The sequence below is a fragment of the Vitis vinifera genome, chromosome 3 (genome assembly GCF_030704535.1).
Source record: "Vitis vinifera cultivar Pinot Noir 40024 chromosome 3, ASM3070453v1".
In the NCBI taxonomy this organism is placed as follows: domain Eukaryota; kingdom Viridiplantae; phylum Streptophyta; class Magnoliopsida; order Vitales; family Vitaceae; genus Vitis; species Vitis vinifera.
In genome coordinates this window covers 700,948-720,952 of record NC_081807.1, presented here as the reverse complement: position 1 = coordinate 720,952, position 20,005 = coordinate 700,948, and the positions used below count along the sequence as shown (strand labels likewise).

The 20,005-nt window shown below is 35.5% G+C and overlaps 2 protein-coding genes and 1 non-coding gene across 4 annotated transcripts; 1 reads left to right on the top strand and 2 right to left on the bottom strand.

The window, feature by feature from the left end:
- Positions 1-8,773: 8,773 nt before the first annotated feature.
- On the top strand, positions 8,774-10,892 carry LOC100250446 (amidophosphoribosyltransferase, chloroplastic). The gene has a single exon (XM_002269988.5). It carries the CDS (start codon positions 8,894-8,896, stop codon positions 10,640-10,642), a length of 1,749 nt encoding a protein of 582 aa, XP_002270024.1. The 5' UTR covers positions 8,774-8,893; the 3' UTR covers positions 10,643-10,892.
- A 1,503-nt stretch (positions 10,893-12,395) lies between these two features.
- On the bottom strand, positions 12,396-18,957 carry LOC100262408 (tRNA-dihydrouridine(47) synthase [NAD(P)(+)]-like). 2 transcript variants are annotated; one of them, XM_002275375.5, is made up of 10 exons: positions 18,431-18,957; positions 17,669-17,785; positions 17,323-17,559; positions 16,383-16,635; positions 16,023-16,279; positions 15,077-15,349; positions 14,512-14,793; positions 14,233-14,353; positions 13,003-13,172; positions 12,396-12,894 (listed from the first exon to the last, which is right to left on the bottom strand). In XM_002275375.5, the coding sequence occupies exons 1-10, from the start codon at positions 18,656-18,658 to the stop codon at positions 12,796-12,798; spliced, it is 2,037 nt and encodes a 678-aa protein (XP_002275411.2). In that variant the 5' UTR covers positions 18,659-18,957; the 3' UTR covers positions 12,396-12,795. The 2 variants fall into 2 exon arrangements, with proteins under 2 accessions (XP_002275411.2, XP_059591745.1); XM_059735762.1 differs by having other exon boundaries at positions 12,396-13,172; positions 18,431-18,935.
- Positions 18,906-18,989, bottom strand: TRNAL-CAA (transfer RNA leucine (anticodon CAA)). Its single transcript has one exon. It is a non-coding gene; the product is annotated as a tRNA-Leu (tRNA).
- Between the last annotated feature and the right edge of the window lie 1,016 nt (positions 18,990-20,005).

Genomic DNA, 20,005 nt, shown 5'->3' with positions numbered 1-20,005 from the left:
CAGGCACAATGCTGCAAAATTGCAAGCTCGATTTGGGATGTTTAAACTGGGGAACAAATTATTTTTCTAATCAAGGGTAGAGATGGTAGTGAACACCCTTTTTGCTTACAGGCAATAGAATAGAGCAAGCTGAACTACCATTGTAATGGCCATAGCCGAGTAACCAACAATTCTCAACGAAAAAACAAATAAACACTAAGCTATAAGCATGGCACCACAGAACACAGAGATGCTTTACACCAAGATGAAATATGTTCCGCCACAATCAAATTATTTCCATCAGAAACCAAAAAAAAACAGCCCATCTCCTTCAATGATGAGACTTTGCTTCAGCTTTCTTCTGAGACTTTGCCTTGGACTGATAGCAAAGAAAAACATAAGACAAAAGTACACATTTCAAACATTCTTCTATACAAGGAAATATTATAAATACAAAAATAGAAGCTATACACCAGGGTACACAGATCATATATAATGGGTAACAAAAGCTGTTGCCAGAAATAGAGAAAATACTAGAAGAACTACTCCCTCCCTCAACTAGATCTCATCCAATCTATAAATCAATTAAAGGCATCGAATCTTCTCCTATGTACATGCTAACCTATAACACTAGATTTCTAATGAAAGTGCACTTTAGCACTTGAACAGACTACTCCTCGTTTTCAAACGTTCTTCAATTTCTTTCCTTGCATGTTACATTAAAACATTCTTCATGTGTGCATCTATTTGCATAAAGTAAGCATCAATTGTGATTTGTAAGGATGTTTGATGGGGTAAGATAGATGGCAAATCCTTGCTGCCAATAATTTGGCACTAGCCAACATCATTGGCTTGGCAAGCAGGAAACAGCATCGATATTTGCAAAAATGCACTGAATGTGAACAATATCCATATCCACTAAATGGAAGGTAACAAAATAATAAAAAACAACGATAAGCATCATCTTCTTCTGTAAAATTTCCTTTGGGGAGGGGGAAGTGTGGAAAGGAAAGCTCATCTAATCAAGTGGGAGGCAATTTGTGAGGATAAGAGCAAGGGAGGACTAGGCTTAAGGAAGCTAGTGCTCTTGAACAAAGCTTTGCTTGATAAATAGATCTGGAGATTTGCTTATGATAAAGATAATCTTTGGAAGCAAGTGATAACAGCGAAATATGGGCAAGAAGGTCATGGTTGGAGAGCAAAGAGGGCTCATGGGGTGTTCGGCGTGGGGGTGTGGAAGGAAATCTGGAAGGAAACTGATTGGTGCTGGGATAACATGGGGTTCATAGTTGGGAAGGGAAGCAAAATCAATTTTTGGACTGATGTTTGGTGTAATGGTACAAGGCTGTCCCAAAATTTCCCCCACCTATTTGCTATGGCTTCTCATAGGAATGCGACGGTGGAGGAGATGTGGGATCAGAATTTTGGTCAAGGGGGGTGGAATCTAAGATTTTTGAGGGACTTTAATGATTGGGAGATGGATATGATAGGGAACTTGCTACATGTTCTGAGGGATTACAAGCCCTCTATGGAGGAAGATTCAGTCTGTTGAAAGGGAGGAAGGAATGGCAAATTTAGGGTCAAAGAAGCTTATAGATTGGTGGCCAGACCCAATGATATTGTTTTTCCTTCTAGAAGCATTTGGGTGGATTCAGTACCAACCAAGGTTGCATTCTATGCTTGGGAGGCTACATGGGGGAGGGTGCTCACTCTTGATAGACTTCAGAAAAGAGGATGGCAGCTTCCTAATTGTTGTTTTCTATGTGGTTGTAAAGAAGAAACTGTAAATCATATTCTTATTCATTGTATAGTGGTCAGAGTTCTGTGGGATATTGTTCTTGGGTTATCAGGTGTGCAGTGGGTCTTTCTAGAAACTGTAAATGAAGTCTTAACTAGCTGGAGGGGCCCTTTTGTGGGAAAGAAAAGGAAAAAGATATGGAAATCCATACCATTGTGTATTTTTTGGACGGTTTGGAAGAAAAGAAATAGGCTAGCTTTTAGGGGGGGAGTGTTAGATATCCAAAAGCTTAAGAATTCTTTTGTTTGTAGTTTGTGGAGCTGGGCTAGATTGTATATTGGTGAGGAGTGTGTGTCCCTTATAGGGTTCTTGGAATGGTTGGTGTCCAACTAAGGGGTGGTGAGCCTTGTTGATCTTTTTTTTTGCTTTGAGAGGGGGTTGTTGCTTTGTATACCCCCTGTATACTTGTAACTTTCCGCCTCTTCATTTATATATCTTGCTTTACTTATCAAAAAAAAAAATCATCTTCTTCTGTAAAATAGTTAAACAAACGTGAACACCTAAAGTGAAATGAGTTATTCACTTCATGCTTCTACCCATGGCCTTGAAGCATGTCCCATAGAAGCTTCTTCGAACCAAATTCAAAACTCAGCATCCCAAATACAATTGTGTAAGAAATAACCACATATACATGTGAGCAATAACCTGTCATATTCCAATGGCATTATAAGACCCCTCAACCCCTACCCTCTGGCCGAGATATTCAGCACACTCACCTTTACCAAGAGACCACACACATAAATAATTGTGTTGCTCCAGGACCGTCTGTGGTACAAAATTATATAATCTAGATTCCGAAAACAGAACAAGTTGGCCTTGTTGCATAATCATCTTCCAGAGGAAGTGATTATTTTCACACAGGAAAATTAAATCAACAGTTTACTTGCAAAAAAAATCCAAGAAAAACAGAACCAAAACCATAAAACAAGATGTAATCCCCTTTGGACATCTAAAAAGAAGCACATAAAGGAATTGCTCCAATCAAAACTGACATCTTCAGGAATGCAAAAACTTTCCCATACCACTGCTAGTTCATATGAGAGAATGGAATTTCCATTCTCCATTTACAACTATCTACATAAAAGGGTCACAAAGCTCTTTCCACCATGTCAAATTTGAACTCAAGATGGAATGCAGCACACAACAAAGCATCTTTAGCCCTCCCAGTTTAACATCTAAGAGAGAGTACAGTACCTAATGGAATGGATTTGAAAAAAAATCAAACATTTATATTTCAAAAACTACCCTAGAAAACAAAGAACCCATTAGAACCTCCAAATGGTCATTAGCAATGGTAAGATCGAAATCTCCAAGCCAAGTCATTCTGTTTCTATAAATCTAATATATCTGATCTGCTTCAACCATATGAAACCAGAGAATTCCCATTTTACGCAAATTAAGTTGTCCATAAACCCCCAACTCAGAAGTATGAACTGGGTTCGACTCTCTTCAAAGATTTCGAGGCATCAAATTCCATTTCTCTCTCAACACACAAGTTTAAGGCATTGACCGAATTCACTAGAATCTGACACCTTAATCCATCCAAATCCATATCTAAACCCTAAACCCAAATCGAAATACAAAGCCAAATTCAAAACCGTTGAATTAATTGAATCCATTATGATAACACAAGAAATTGAGTATGGAATACCTTGAGGTACTTGAGCTTAATGCTCCCGTAAACCAGACCCGCAGAGAATGCGGAAACACGAGCGACCTACAAGATCCATAGAAACCATGATCGGATGCCCAGAAAGTAGAAGAGAAAAGAAAACCCAAAATAAAGAAAAAAGAATATTAGGGTTTTACCAAAGCAAGGGTGCTGGTACCGGAATACGGTCCTGGAGGAGGCGCCATTTCACCGATCTCTGTTTCGATAGCTAAAGAACTGAAGAAGACAGCAGCCCTCTTTATTCCTAGCCCTAGATCAGCCGATGCAAAACGCTGCGTTTTGATGTGTGATTGCCGCAACGGTGAAACACAAAACGGTGAAACATCGAAACATGGAATTTGATAAGCCTTTAACAAGGGCCGTAATTCAAGTTGGGCCTGGGCCTTCACCAATGCATTGGGAATTTTGTCGGGGGCCCTGGCCCTGGGCTGAGAATGGGATAAAAACATGACAATTTCAAAATACCTTTTCTCTTTATTATCATTATTTGTACATCACTAAAAACACTATTAAAACACTTGTTATTATTTATAAACAAATACTAATGATTTTTCTTGACCGTATTTTTCATAGAAGTATTATTAATAAAAACATTACAAGTTAAAAATACTTTAATCAAAATCACGTCCAAACAGGCTCTAAGTCTTTGTTTGAGAGCGATTCTTATAAAAGCAGTTTTTATCGATCGAAAAATTAACATGTTTAGTGTTGATGGGTATAAATGCTCATGATCGCAAACATTTCATATTCACAAATCAAATATCATTGCATGTCAAGGAAGCTCATTAAGGCTAATATATATATAGAGAGAGAGAGAAAGAGAGATTCTTATCTTATTGATACTGGGATTTCTTGAATATCAATTTTCATGAAAAAATATTTAAGGCTTTTAAGAAACTAAAAGACTAAACCCTATCTTTTCTAACTTGAAAGTTAAGTTTAAACAACAGTTTCAAATTATTTTTTCTTTTAAAAAGAAGTAAGTTTTACGTCATCGAAAGTTCACAAAAAGAACCGAAAGAGCTATATATGCATTGCCACAACATATATGGTGGGCTTATTGCCTTGTAACATGCTGAAAATTAAAAATTTGTGAAAAATAATTATGGCATGCCAAGAGGTTGTTCAATCTGATCAACCTATTTAGCAAATTGCCCTCTAATGATTACTTATAATGTATTTAATGCTCTACTGATTAATTAAGCCTTGGGCACATTAATGATATCTTCAACAAACTTGTAACTAATGGTTAGTTTGATCCCAAAAAGTCCGTGGATGATGCCTTGACACTTTTTAAACCAATAAAACACTTACACGTTATATACATGCTTTGAATACCTTTTTGAAAGTTTTTAGAGCGGTCGAAGTTTCCAAGTTTGAATTTGTTTTCCTTCATTAAATACGTTTTTCTTTTGTTATAAATTACTTACCTACTCTCATAAGACTTTTAATTGTTTTTGTTGCCGTGAGGTATGATGTGAGTGCATGAGATTTTAAAGCTTGCAAGCTTAAAAAGGTTCGGAAATTAAGTGTAAAGAAAAACACGAAGAATCTTGTTTGAGAAGACTCTTTGAATCGGTGGATTATATTCAACGCAACTGAGAGTGCGTTTAGGAGTGATTCTAGAAAACGTTTTTAGTATTTTTAACACTTCAATAATAAAAATATTAAAAACGCTTCCTAAAATCACTATCAAACGGGTTCTAAGTCATGAATGTAGGTAGATTATATCTATTCACATTATAAATGAATATTTATATTTTTATCTTTTTAACTTTGCCATGTTGCATTATTTAACATTTATTGCTTGTAAGCTTATGTAAAGTTTTAAAAATATTACCATTAGCTTTTATCTAATAACACTTTATCAATAATATTATTATTAGAAACACTTTTATAAAAAATATTAATTATTTTAGAGATAAATAAAAAATATCCATAAATTGTTAAAAAATATCCACAAATTGTTTTGAAAATCATATAATATCATGACGTACCAAAATTTTAATGTGAATCATTAGATTTTAATATTCAATATTAAATCATTGATAATAATAATAATAATAATAATAATAATAAGAAAAAGACAAAAAAGGAGGAGATAGACTAGAAGAAGAATCAACATCTTTCTCCACTTTTTCCATTCCTCTACGTTATTCCAATTTTTGTCCTAAAACCCCAAAAATGCTTATCTAGACACTTGTTACTTTTCTCTTATCTTATCCAATTTAAATTTTATTTTTCTCCCAAAATTTAATATTCTTTATCAAATTTAAACAAAAGTTTTCTTTCTATTTTTTTTTTTCTATAGAATGTTCAATAATTTTTCAAAAAAAAAAAAAAACTTAAAAATACTAACTAAATAAAAGTAACAAGAAAAAAAAAAATTGAAATGGGACTTTTAGCATGAGAATTCATAAGAATTTTTATTTTTTTTTAAATAAAAGTGAAAAGTATAAGTAAGAAAGTAAGATATGAAAATTGTGATATAAGTAAAAGAAAAAAAATGTAATTGAGGTAAATTAAAATATGACTACAATATAAAAAATATGACGAAAATATAAAATATATGATCAAGATAGTAAGGTACATAAATTGTAATTAAGGTATGACAAATGTTATCATGGTGTAAAAATATGAAAAAGAAAAAAAAATATGATTAAGGTACTAAAATACAAAAAAAATATATAATTAGGGTATTAAAAATATTATTAAGTGCAAAAAAATGTGAATGATATATAATTATGATAAAAAAATGTGATTGAGATATGACGAATGTGACAAAAATACCAAGTTATAAAAATTGTAACGTGAGTATAAATAATATTATCATGATAATAAAAAATGATAATTTATTAATAGTATGTTTTGGAATTGTATTTTAGAATAATTTTGATATTCAAAATAAATAAATAAAACACAAGAAATATATTTGACAATTAAAAACTACATATAAAAATTATTTTTAAAATATATATAAAAATATTAAAAATAAATTAAAACATTTTAGATTTCGAAATAGATTTTTGTTCTACACAAATCAAAGAGAATATTTTACAAACTATTCTAAAAGAAACTATTTCTTATAATTGATTTTGAAAATGGTTGTAGAATAAATCCTGAAATTCTAGATTAGAAAGAATATATATATAAAATTTAAAATAAATAAAAATGAAATAATATTATGTAAAAATTTAATGGAACAACGCACGGAATACAATCCAAAATCGCATCTAACTTTCCATTTCAGGTTGCATTCCTCTTTTAACCTATTTTTTTTTTTAATATTCTATTTATCTCTTAATTTACACATGACAACTCATGTGGTATATATTCTTTGTCCAATTAATAAATATTTTTACAAAAATAAATAACAACTTTTCTAAGCCCCTAAAAAATGAAATTTAATTTGACTTCACTTTTTTTTCTCATTTTTAATTTAATTTATAAATTAAATTATCCAAAACTATAATATGGGATTGGGTTAGGAATAAATTGAGTTTTGAATTACAACTATACCCTCCTAATAAAATTCAAATTAAATTAAATTAATCACTTAAAAAATTTCACAAAGTCTACAAAGGAACTTTCTCCATGGACCTCACATAGAAAATTCTCTCACTTTATTCTTTTAAAAAGATCATTGAATAAATTAGAAAGAATCCACTTGGATGCATGAGTGTGGTGGAGTATATCCTTTGCTGTCCTTATGTTAGTTACCCATTTCTCTTGGCCCATGCCCTCTCACAACTCACCATCAAACACAACCTCCAAAAACAAAAAATAAAAATATCCCATTTCAAATTGGGGTATCTTCATTCCACGTTTTCATGGAAAAAACAAACATTTTCTCAATTCAGTCAAAATGTACTTACTTTTTTAATCCAATATCATAATTATTTCATTATTTATAATACGTGTTCCATATATCTTTATAGTCTCGATCTTTTTTTAGGAATAAGAGAAATATCAGATATCCAATCAATTTTTAATTAATACGTATTGAACTTTTAACATTTACGATTTAAAATAGTTTAAATAAACAAAATCAAGATGATAAAAAAATGAAACCAACATGTAAAATGCAAAATGCAAAACAATGAGGCCGAGATACGTATGTGTATATGATATCACTTGATTTATCGTATTTTTTTTAAAAAAAAAACTATGGTGGAAACCTAATAATGGTGTTTTTTCATTCTTTGTCATTGTTAAGGGACTTCATGGAGAGAAAGGTCATTGTGGGCTCCATTTGGACCAACCCTCTATGTGTATGCACTTTCACAATTCATAATGGGTCAAAATTTTGTTTTAATATGACTTTAGGGCTGCATTCACATTGAAGAAGATTATATTATTGGTCTTTAAGGGGAGACTTTCATTTTTTCTTTTACATGTTTCTTGACTTAAAGAAAATGGGTTATTTTTATAATTATTAAAATAGGGTGAATCACGAAAATAATTATTAATTTGAATTATTTAATTCCTCATCAATCTCACTGAACAAGTACAAAGCCCTAGTGCCCAAATAAGGGAAATAAATAGAATTTTTTTTCGTCTCCATAAATGTTCATTATTGATGAATAAACAAATGGGAAAATGTGGTATCATGAAAAGATGATAATTACTTCCAACTATTTCATACTTTGTCAAGACATTAATGGCACCAAAAAAATATCAATTATTAAAAAGGAAAAAAAAAAAAAACAAATACAATAATTGCCCACAAGAAAGAGGAACAATGGGGTCTTCCAAACCATCCCTTGTGCCTAATCTCCCCAATTCCTTTTAATAAGAGAGATTATTAGTCTATTAAAAGTAATTCTAGAATTAGAAAAACATTGTTATGTTCAAAAATATTTTCCTTGTAAAAATTAAAAATATTGAGAATAGTCTTAAGTTTTTTTTAAATTATAATAAATGAGATTTTTTTTTTGATAAAATTACTTTTTATTAGAAATTACATTACCAAAAATGTTATTAAAATACTTTTTATTTGAATATGTCCAAATATGTTAATTAATTTTCTTTAAAAGGATTTTTTTTATATATATAATAGTGTTGTCCATGAAAAATACTTAAATTAAAAATCAGTTTCCTAGATACACTCCCAAATTAGTAATTTTATTTGGGTTGTACTTAGATTCCTCGTTTAATTAAAGTTCAATAGGGGAAAAAATTATTTATTATAAATATATATATATTTTATATTATAAAACAATATGATAAATTTTCTTTTTTTGCTTAATAATTATCATCCAATAAATAGTTGAGGGTGATGAGGCTATATCACCAAGGGTGACACAAACTACGCCACCAATTTTTTTGGGAAATTTGAGAAAAAATAAAAAGGAAAAAACAAATACCTAGGACTCTCTTCACTCTGGGGAGCCTCCTCTTTCCTAGTCGTCTCCTCTCGTTCTCTGCAGTTCTCGTGAACCGCCATGGCAGCTTCAAGCAATTTCAGTTCTATCTCACGCTCTGGTGAAAAACCCTATTCTCTGTCTGTCAACCCTTCTAAGGCCCCTGTCTGTTTTAGTCCTAAAACCCTTCAAAAACCATCCTTTGTTCACAGACCCTCATCCTGTCAGCCCCTTTCTCAAGCCCACAAACCCGCTGTGGTTTTATCCTCGAAAAATCCCATTGCCGGTGTTGTATCTGCAGGTAACGCTGACCCAGATAGCGGTTTTGTTCTGTCCGATCACGACGAGAAGCCCCGGGAAGAATGCGGGGTCGTCGGTATCTATGGCGACCCCGAAGCCTCCAGGCTCTGTTATCTCGCTCTCCACGCCCTCCAGCATCGCGGCCAGGAAGGCGCCGGGATTGTCACCGTCAACAACAACGTTCTTCAGTCGATTACCGGCGTTGGACTCGTCTCGGATGTGTTCAACCAGTCTAAACTGGAGCAGTTGCCTGGAGACTCTGCTATAGGGCATGTGCGTTACTCGACTGCTGGTTCCTCCATGCTCAAGAACGTCCAGCCCTTTGTTGCCGGGTACCGATTCGGGTCGGTTGGGGTTGCCCACAACGGTAATTTGGTGAATTATCGGGCGCTTCGGGCGAAGCTGGAAGATAGCGGGTCGATTTTTAATACTAGTTCTGATACCGAGGTGGTTCTCCACCTTATTGCGATTTCAAAGGCCAGGCCTTTCTTTTTGAGGATTGTTGATGCTTGTGAGCAGCTTCAGGGGGCATATTCTATGGTGTTTTTGACCGAGGACAAGCTGGTTGCTGTGCGAGACCCCTATGGGTTTAGGCCATTGGTCATGGGGAGGAGGAGTAATGGCGCTGTGGTGTTTGCCTCAGAGACTTGTGCCCTTGACTTGATCGAAGCTACATATGAGAGGGAAGTGTATCCAGGCGAAGTGTTAGTGGTGGATAAAGATGGGGTTCAGTCCCTTTGTTTGATGCCCCACCCTGAACCGAAGAAATGTATATTTGAGCATATCTACTTCTCCATGCCCAATTCGGTTGTTTTTGGTAAGTCGGTTTATGAATCTCGGCGGGCATTCGGGGAAATTCTTGCCACAGAAGCTCCGGTTGATTGCGATGTTGTGATAGCAGTGCCGGATTCAGGGGTGGTGGCTGCATTAGGTTTTGCAGCCAAAGCAGGGGTGGCCTTTCAGCAGGGGCTGATAAGGTCACACTATGTTGGAAGGACTTTCATTGAGCCATCACAAAAGATTAGGGACTTTGGAGTGAAGCTCAAACTCTCTCCGGTCCGAGCCGTATTGGAAGGGAAGAGGGTTGTGGTGGTGGATGACTCAATTGTGAGGGGCACCACTTCTTCGAAAATTGTTAGGTTGATTAAGGAGTCAGGGGCTAAAGAAGTTCATATGAGGATTGCGAGCCCCCCAATTATTGCATCTTGTTATTATGGAGTGGACACACCGAGTCCAGAGGAATTGATATCCAATAGGATGAGTGTGGAGGAGATCAGGGAGTTTATCGGATGTGATTCGCTTGCTTTTCTGCCAATCAACAGCATGAAGAAGTTGTATGATGAGGAAGCTCCAAATTATTGTTATGCTTGTTTCACTGGAAACTACCCAGTGCTACCTACAGAGCTTAAAGTGAAAAGGGTTGGTGATTTTGTGGATGATGGGTTGAATGGTAGTATAGAATCCATTGATGGGGGTTGGGTTCAAGCATCTAGGAATCAGGTGGCTCAGAAGGTGGCTAGCAGTTCCTGATAGTTGCCTCTTCTTGGTGGATGTATTGTTTGCCATGCCTTCATTTCGCTATATAAATGCTTTTTGTGATGGAAAAAGCAGGATTTTGGGGTATTTGTATGTGATCGGCGGGTGAGAGTTGTCTGCAATGCTCTTGAGTACAATATTTGTGGGCTTATTTGGAGAAATGGGTTCCAAATTTTAAAATTTATACAATCTCTGTCTACTCTAATGTTTTTGCTTAATTGAATATGATATTCATTTAGGCTTACTTTTTCTTACTGATGAATTCTGGGGTTGAAACTTAGTTCCACCTTTCACATGGCTGTCTCGTGCTTTATAATTGATGCCTTTCCCGTTTTTCTACTTGTCGGTTTGCTTTTGCTGGAGTATTGTATCTGATTGTTCAACATCCATCATTGGACCCAGGTCTCTACCTTGATGTTAGTGGAAAACCAATGCAATATGAAATCGCATTGAATTAGAATCCCTAAGTTATGATGAAAGATTCGGCACAACAAGTTAGTCTTATGATAAAAAATTTCAGCAGAGTTTGCAGGCCATGATCTAGCATATCCCAGAAATTATGATAGAGCCTGTGGATAATTTCAATCCGCGACTTTCATTCTTTGACTGCCTAAAAAGGTAATTCTGTAGATGGCAAATGATGCATTTGAAGCTATTCTTTTCTTCTCTTTGGTGAATAAGACTTTTAAATCACTGGTTAAGTCTTAAATGCTTGTTACAAACATTAAAGGTACTGACTCTTGTTGCCTGGACTAACCAATAAATGCAGAGGAGGTTTTGTATTTGAGTGGCAATAGTGAATTGGCATGTGGCTTGGCTGACAAGTACTAGAAAAACCTGAAATTTTTTTTACTATTCTGGTTCATTCTCATATCCTAGTTAGTGATGGAAAAGATGGAGTTTTAGAAGATTACTAGGAGACAAGTTTGTTGCCTGGCAACATGAGCCATTCTCATCTTCACTTCATGTTGTAATCGAACCTAATCTTGGATTATTGTTTCTCTTCTTTACTGTGTCTTTTGGGTGAGTCTAGGGTTGGTGTCTGGATGGAACCATAATGCCCGACTAAGTTATAAAGGAATGCCTGATGAATGATGCAGTGTGATCATAGGCTCATGCCTGGATAACAGCTTTGATTGTTGGACCACTAAATTAAGAAGTTCAGTAAACATGAGGTCTCATTTGTGATAAGACTGGTTCCTGCATATATATGCAGATTTAGCCATGTTCTTGAAAATTTCATAAACATGATGCTTTAGGGCATAAAGAATAGTTCGTAGCCAGTTTAGAGATGTAAAATGCCGAGATAGTTTGTTGAAAAAAGAAAAGAAAAGAATGCAGTTCCTCTTCTTTGTTCAGCATAGATCTCCGGCTGCCCTCACATTGCATTGGTTGAGAGAATCATTCAGGTGATGGAAATCTGTTATTTGTATGCTTTTTTGCAGGGAGGAAGTCAATGCCACTCAGGTGCTACTTGCAGGTCATCTTTTACAGTTTTAGAAGTCTAGTCAAAAGGAGTAGTTTTGGTAGGTTAATCTTCCTGAGTTTGTGAGAAGTTGGAAGATGACCATGACTTCAATGCAACTCCTAAGTGTAGTTTGAGCGAGAAAATTTCTATATTTCTAGGTTCACCTCTCACTTGAAGCAGCCAGTAGACTTTAGTCTCATCTGAAATCTGTTTGTTGTTTCAGACTTTCGGTTCCTTTGCCTCCAGGTTTTTACTGAATTGAAAAAAAAACACCGGAACTTCTCTAATAAAATAAATTATTTTCATAAATTTATTAAAAATTCAAATTCCTAGGATGAAGCAGCAAAAAATTCTCGACTGAAATTTTCAGTGATACATTATCATAAAAGAAATTGTTGGTATTTTCTAAAATTGGAAAATAGATAGTAAAATTCTGGGGTTGGAAGGCAAGTTCACAACCTGCCTCCACTGAGTTGATGGTACAGTTTAAAAACACATCAACCCGATGCCCGCTGGATTTTTTTCTTCATCAACATCTTTGAGGGAGTGTGTCATTGCCTGGTTCCAGCAAAACCCGTTGGATTAAAGTGAGGGAAAAGGTTCAGAAAAAAGTTTTTTTTGCAGTTGAAGCCATTGTTATCGTTGTCATCGCCCCAGCAACGTTCAAAACTGTTGATGATTAACCGTTTTCTGCTCTGTCATAAGCATTGGATTTGTGCTTTGGTGCAAATGTGAAGCCTGGAGGAACCTTGCCAAGCAACATCTCAGAGATTCGAATCTGCAGAAGAATTATGACGAGTGAAAAATAAGGTTGGTCAATTGCGAGAGTTCTGTTAGGGAGGTTAACTATATTGTTGATCAGCCAGAATAAGAGGCAATTGCATACCCAGTCAGCTGCAGAATCAGAGGCCATTAGAGTCTCAAGGTCATCGCGGCCAAAGTAGGAGGGTGGCCGCCAGTTCAGCTGTTGTGGGATAACATCTAACAGACCAACAGGGACGTATCTGTATGTGTAGCTAAGCCATTCCAGCATGAAATGCCTCGTCGTCTCAACTCCTGCAGACATTAGGCAAAAATAAGTATACCCACAATAATCAAGTTTAGATATAATAACAATAATCTGTTTCTACAGAGGTTCGCTAATTGTAACTGGAGGCTTCTTTCTCAAACTTACCAAGCTATTGTCACAAAGGGATCGCCTGTAACTAAGTATAGATCTGTACAGTCATTCTATAGAAACTTTCTAGTCATCTTTTGCCAAGTTCTACTTCTATCTACAGCCTATCCTTCGATTAGATGTCCTCTTATTTGCTAAACCATCTACAACTCCTTCCCAACGTGCAAATGAATCTAACACTAACCAATTAAAATTTACATAACTTTCAACTACTCAAATCACATAACCGAATATCCATCAACTATATAACCAAAATTGAAATGATATCAAAACTTTCCGAGGCTCCAACTCTCAACCAACCAACTCATTAAAACAATGGAAGTTTTATAGTAATGATAAACAAGTGAAGAGATAAAACGAGAGAAACAATGACATCAAGATTTAATGTAGAAAATCTCCAAAGAGATAAAAAACCAGAGGGCCTACAAGCAATGAAAACATCCACTATAGGGCTCAGAGTATTGACCCATGCACTATGTTGATTTTCTTCATAATGGATGTTTTGGATTACTTGTAATCCTGTGGTTTTTTATTTCTTCGCAGATTTTTCACATTAAATCTCAATATTCGGTTGTGTGATTCAAGTAGTTGAAAGTTTATGTAAATCTTAATTAGAGAGTGTTGATTCATTTACATGTCAATTACATTGATTAACTTGTTAGGAGAGTATTGTTGCATCTATTCATGGGGGTGGATGAATCAGGGGAGTGATTAGCCTTCATTGGAAACCATCTCAACTTTGTAAAAACATCTATTCACAGAAGCGTAAATTCAAAATTATGGATGCAATTACAAACAGAGTCTTCATTATACATTGATTCAAATAAAATTTCATTTTACCTAGGTCAGCTACAAAACAATTGGATTCATCCACTCAATCCAAGAATAGGATGTGTGAAAACAAATATCACACACCAAGAATTAATAAACATTACATACCTTTTGTGTCAGAACCCCAATGTTCAAGGCCACACCGAACATAATCCTTCAAAATATTTAACCTTTCCCCAGAACTGATATCCCAGTGTCTCTGTTCCTTGATTTCGGTAAATATCCAAGGCTGCAAAGTACAAGCAATAATACTCAGAGGCTATAAAAACACCCTCCCAAAAAAATATTATAATCAAAAGGTTCATTGGCATGTGAGAGGATATGGAAATCAAAATTACAAACATATATCAAGAACAATCACAGAAAGCAAAAGCTCACAGGACAAACCTTAACTAAAGCCCCTCGAGCAATCATGCATGTAGAAAGCTCAGGACAGCCTGACTTGTGCTTGTTCCAGTCTAAATATGAAAAGATGTCCCCATTTCCCAGGACTTGCAGAGCTTCAGGGGCTTTTCTCGCACACTGATATATGTACTCCCAATCAGCAAGCTTGCTATAGCGTTGCTGACGTGAACGACCATGTATGGTTACCACATTGGCTCCCCATTGGCCAATATCTGCAATTAATGAATCAACTCGATTTCGCCCTTCTAAAAAACCTGTTCGCACCTAGAGTGAAAAAAAGCTTCATTATAATGCATCTCCAATGAGCTTGATAAGAAAAAATGATAACGTGTTGAGATCAGAAGTGAAAAATTAAAACTGAGTTCAGAAAATTCAGCAAAGATGAAGAGTGCATTGTCATCACAAGAATTCTACAATTACAATTTTTAAAATCACAAGATGAACAAATAAAACTAAGCATGATTTCCAGGTTAAAAATGCCTACCGGTGAAAGTCATGCAATTATTTTACAAGCATCTGCGTAGTGTTGAAAAATGCTATCAATTACCTTGACAGTTATAGGTTTGTCCACTATGCCAGAAGCTGCTTCTATAATGTTTTTCATTCGCATTGGCTTTGTAAGAAGAGCTGACCCAGCACCCTTGTTAACGACAATATCTATTGGGCAGCCCATGTTTATATCAATGAAGTCCACTTCACACTCCTGGTCTATGAGTTCAACAGTACGTGCCACAGTATCAGGATATGCCCCACATATCTGTACGCCAAACAAATCCTCTGCTGAATGTCGCCTCAGCAGTGCCCATTCTGAAGCTTGACCCTACTCCCAAATCAAATTTGTGGTTAGAATTTGATACATTGACCCTAATCAAAACAAGTCATACTACCACCTCACCCCTCCATGCATAACAAGATCAACAATAACAATTATTTGTTTTGCTAGGTTCAATCATCATGTACATCAAAACCTTGATGCACCGTTTTCTTTGTCACTTGATTATAAAATTAGATTATTGCCTATTAAAAAAAATCATCATGTGCATCAAAGTACTATATTCTATCTGTATGTTACATAGCAGAAAACATTATTTTTCTTGATATGACATCATGTTGAGTATGAATATTAGTCTTATGCTCTGGCAGAAAACCTGCAAAAATCTAAGACAGCCATCCTATACAGGTAAAGGAAAAAAGTGGCCCTTTAGAACGCATACTAAAAAGTTTTCACTTAGGCCAGGCTAATAGCCTTCTAGGTAGAACTCAAAAGGTCACCAGGCAGAAAGTTATCCATATAATTATATGAACCCAAGAGAGACTATTTGTGAATGACTTCTACACTAAAGTTACAGCCCTCTTATATAACTTTCTTAACTTTTGTAGCATATGTGATATTTTACAACCCAGACTGTTTTGGATTAAAAATCTTACCACCAGCTGTGATGATAATTTTATCATTAAAATTGTAAATATGTGGGGTCAAAAAAATAAAATACCTGCAAGAGATTTGTGCACATTGCCATTTCCCCACATGTTACATCCGCTCCCAACATCTTGCAAACCCTTCGGAAAGGAAGATTCCCAACAGTGGTTAGAGGTGCAAGATACAACTTTTCTCTAAAATCAATAAGCTTCTTCTCACGTGGGTGCAATTTTAGACTACCATCACTTTCAGAAAAAATATTATCAGTTGCTGACTCTGGTTCAATTTGGGCACAGCTTTTCCCTAAATCTTTCTCCTGGACAGATGCACCTGTGGCAATATGCACAAGCTAAGTTTCATAGAACACAAATGCACAACAATAAGTAAATACCCAAGAAATATAGATCCCAACTGAGATAGAAGTTATGACAACCATTATCTGCATTTCCAGTGCAACACTCCTCATTAGTTGCAGATTTTATTTTCTTCGTGGGTCTAGGTTCATCAGTTGCAAATCCCTCAACATCATCCTCTTCTGGCATTTTTGGAGAGCCCTCTACTTTATTATCTGAGTCAATGACCAATTCACCACAACTATTATCATTAGTAGCATGAGTACCATTTGAAACTTTCAGATCACCTTCCCCTTTATCTTCGAATGTTTTAATTTTTGAATTGGCCTTCCCCTGCCATAAAGATAAGACAGTAAATGGAATGGACAGGTAAATATTTAAGGACCCTTACCACAAACAACCTCAGCACAATCAAACTTCAAGATGGGCAAAAAAAAAAACAGAAAGAACGAAAAAAATATCTGAGACCAGGACAACAGTCTAAAAATGACAAGAAATGCAACCAGTACTTGTGGGAAAAAAATTTAATAGCGAAACATCCACACCTAAAGTGGAAATTATATTAATACAAAACGTTCAACATAGAATTTGAAATGAATCCAGCCTCTGTTTCTAATAGCATTTTTAAAAAAAATCTTATTTTTCCCTTTTTCTTTAAACTTGTAAATTTTCAGAATTTCAATAGATGATCCTGCTTCTGAATGTTTTAGATAATATAGTAACCATTCCTATCTAATGCTAAACACCAAATTTGTTTATATATGGAAACAATGAACAGGTTCAACTTCCATGGCACTTCAAGACACTCCCTAAGCCCTTAGACAAAATCCAAATAGAAAACCAAAAGAAGATGCAATGCAAATCAGCATTGAAGAAGAACTACAATAGCAGAAGCACAAAACTGAACCAAAAAACCAAAGAAAGTGAGTCTACGAACAATCAAGACATCAATGATGTAGTAAAAGGCTTCAACTTGTGCTCATAATGCACATAGAGATGTAGGATACTATATGTTCATACCAGAAGACCAAGAAGTTTGAGTTTAGCATCTGCCTTGGGGAACCTTATCTTGTTTTTCCACAAAAGCTTCTGAACATCTTTGTTCAGTCCATTAATTTCAGAGTTTTTCTTATGAAGATTCAAATTTCCAGCAGCAACACCATCTTTATGGGTACCAGAAAATCTACAAGCCAAACCATAAGGGCATGCTCCTTCAGCACTTGTGAAGGGACAGCTTCCCTCTAAATCATCTGGTTTCTACATTTAAAACAATAAGTCATCATGCGGTTGAATGAAATAATACAATGTGTTTGCACACATGAAAAATCAGTCCAACTGATTAAAAAATAAATAACCATTGCAGTACCTGAGCCTTGTAGGCTTCCAAGTCATGGCTGAAGCGGCACTTTTCATTATAAGGACATGCATTAACATTGCCTGTCTTAGCAATCTCGGAACAGATATTTAGGGCTGATTTTTGCTCCTGCAAGGTTAGAATTATCTCTTGCAGTTAGATTACAAAATCAAAAGCTTATCCAATTAACAAACAAGACAATAATTCTCAAAAATCAGAAACCCAAGGGCACATAACTTAAACACAAAAGCTACAAGACAAGCACTCAGAAACTGTTTATTTCTTTCACAATCGTTCGCAGGTAAACCACTAATACACAAACCCAGGTCAAATTACCACATTTCATAACCCCTATTGTTCCAATGGTTCAGTACGAGTAACAGTTAATCCCATATAAACCAATTCTGGCTAAATTGCTGAATGCTGATACTGGAAAATGTATTAGAAACTCGGTTTCCTCCTATTCTATCCCAAAATCTTCATAACCTTATCTGAATTCCCAAATTTATGGGAGAAAATTTGCCACCCGAATTCCATATAGGATGCTCCTCCATATCCCAATTCAGCCCAACTGTTTCCAAATACCAAAATCAAGCTTGGAATTTGGAGCCAAACACAGTATATAGAACAAATTATACATTGATGGATCATGATACAGCCCTCATACACATTGAATCACATTCTCACCAAAACAAACAAATAATATCCACGAAGAACTCAAAAACGCAGTTGTTTGATGTAAGTACATGAAGTTTCAGAGAGAGATAAGAGGACCTGGCGGCGTTCTCGTTTGAGCTGGCGTTTGGATTTCTTCTCCTTAACGAAGGTTGAAGGAGTGTACTTGGAGTCCGAAGCAACGTCGTTACAAGGCCTGAGAGGCGGAGGACGAAGGAACTCTCTCTTCACAGGAACGATGGCCTTGGCGACAAGTTCTCCTGGTGTTTTCTCCGCTCTCTCTGTAGCCTTCGCTTCTTCGACGAGCGCTACCGACGACCCGTCCATAGCGGCCGAGTCGACTCGGTTCAGTGGCTGTGAAGTGTGGTCTGCTCTGTTTTAGGGTTTCTTCCACTGGGTTCCAAATTTCCAATGCGGTTAAGCTTTGTTTTAAGAAGATAAAGGTAAAACGACATCGAAACGCAGCATTTGTTTCAAACGTCCCGTTTCTATTATCGATCGATACGCAGCGTTTTTGTTCAAAACGCACCGTTTTAGCGAGCAATAAAAACTTAAGGGAAAAAGGGGAAAATAATGTCAGAAGTGGGATTTGAACCCACGCCTTCTCTCGAAGACCAGAACTTGAGTCTGGCGCCTTAGACCACTCGGCCATCCTGACTTTTGTTTTAAAAGCTTACCATTTAATTATATGAATATAATTCAATTAAGAATTTTGTAGTAATGTTTTCTTAAAACAGTTTTTAATTGTTTATAGAAATAAATTTCTATTGAAAAAACTTATTTTTATGAAGAATATAAAAGTGTTCAACTTAGAATGGTTGACACATTGACTGCCTTCAAGACTATAGAATATAACCCAAGCAGTGTAACCCGAGGGTGAACCCCAATCGAAAGGCACTAGACGGACCAACGGTAAGTGAGATAAAGAAAGCAGCGCAAGAGAGTCTTGCTCTAATGAGAATCTAAAAAGTCTTTAGGTAGGACAAGAAAAGAACTCGCCCTTTGACACTAAGGGATAAGAGTTGATTGCTAGTGATGACTTGGTGAACAGGATCTATGAGAAAGGTTCTCAAATCGGGTTTCGACCAACTCGAAGCCGACAAATTCAATCAAACAGTACAACAAGTTTAAGGGTGACTTGAAAGGAATGGAAGGGCATAAGCTTAATAATGAACTCAGACCCTCTTTACATTTTTAATTATTAGTTAAAATAGATTTAAAAACAACCAAAAAAAAAAAATTATTTAAAACAACTTGTTTTGATAAAAAAAAAAAAAAAAGGTCTTTTGCAAATGAAAGATGTTTGGTTAGATGAAATGCAAATGAAAATGAAATGCATCTGAAAAAAGTAAAAGACTGTTTCAGTCTCCTTCTTTGAAAGGCCTAAGTTAGATATGAAGTGAGGGTAGTAAGTACACTCAATTCTATTTGGAAACTTGTGTAACAAGGATTTAAGTTAGGTAAAGAGAGATATATATCTAAGTTTCGTTTGAGTGTACAAGGTGTGGTTAATAATTTTTCTGAAAGAAGAAATTAATAAACCGATATATCTACCGAACTCAGTCTCACACTTGCCAAGGAACCAAACAAGATCCACTCCCCTGATAGAGTGGAGTAACCTGCCTGCAATTGCATGTATATGGGAATTCCAAGCTTAAATTTGTCTGCAACAGT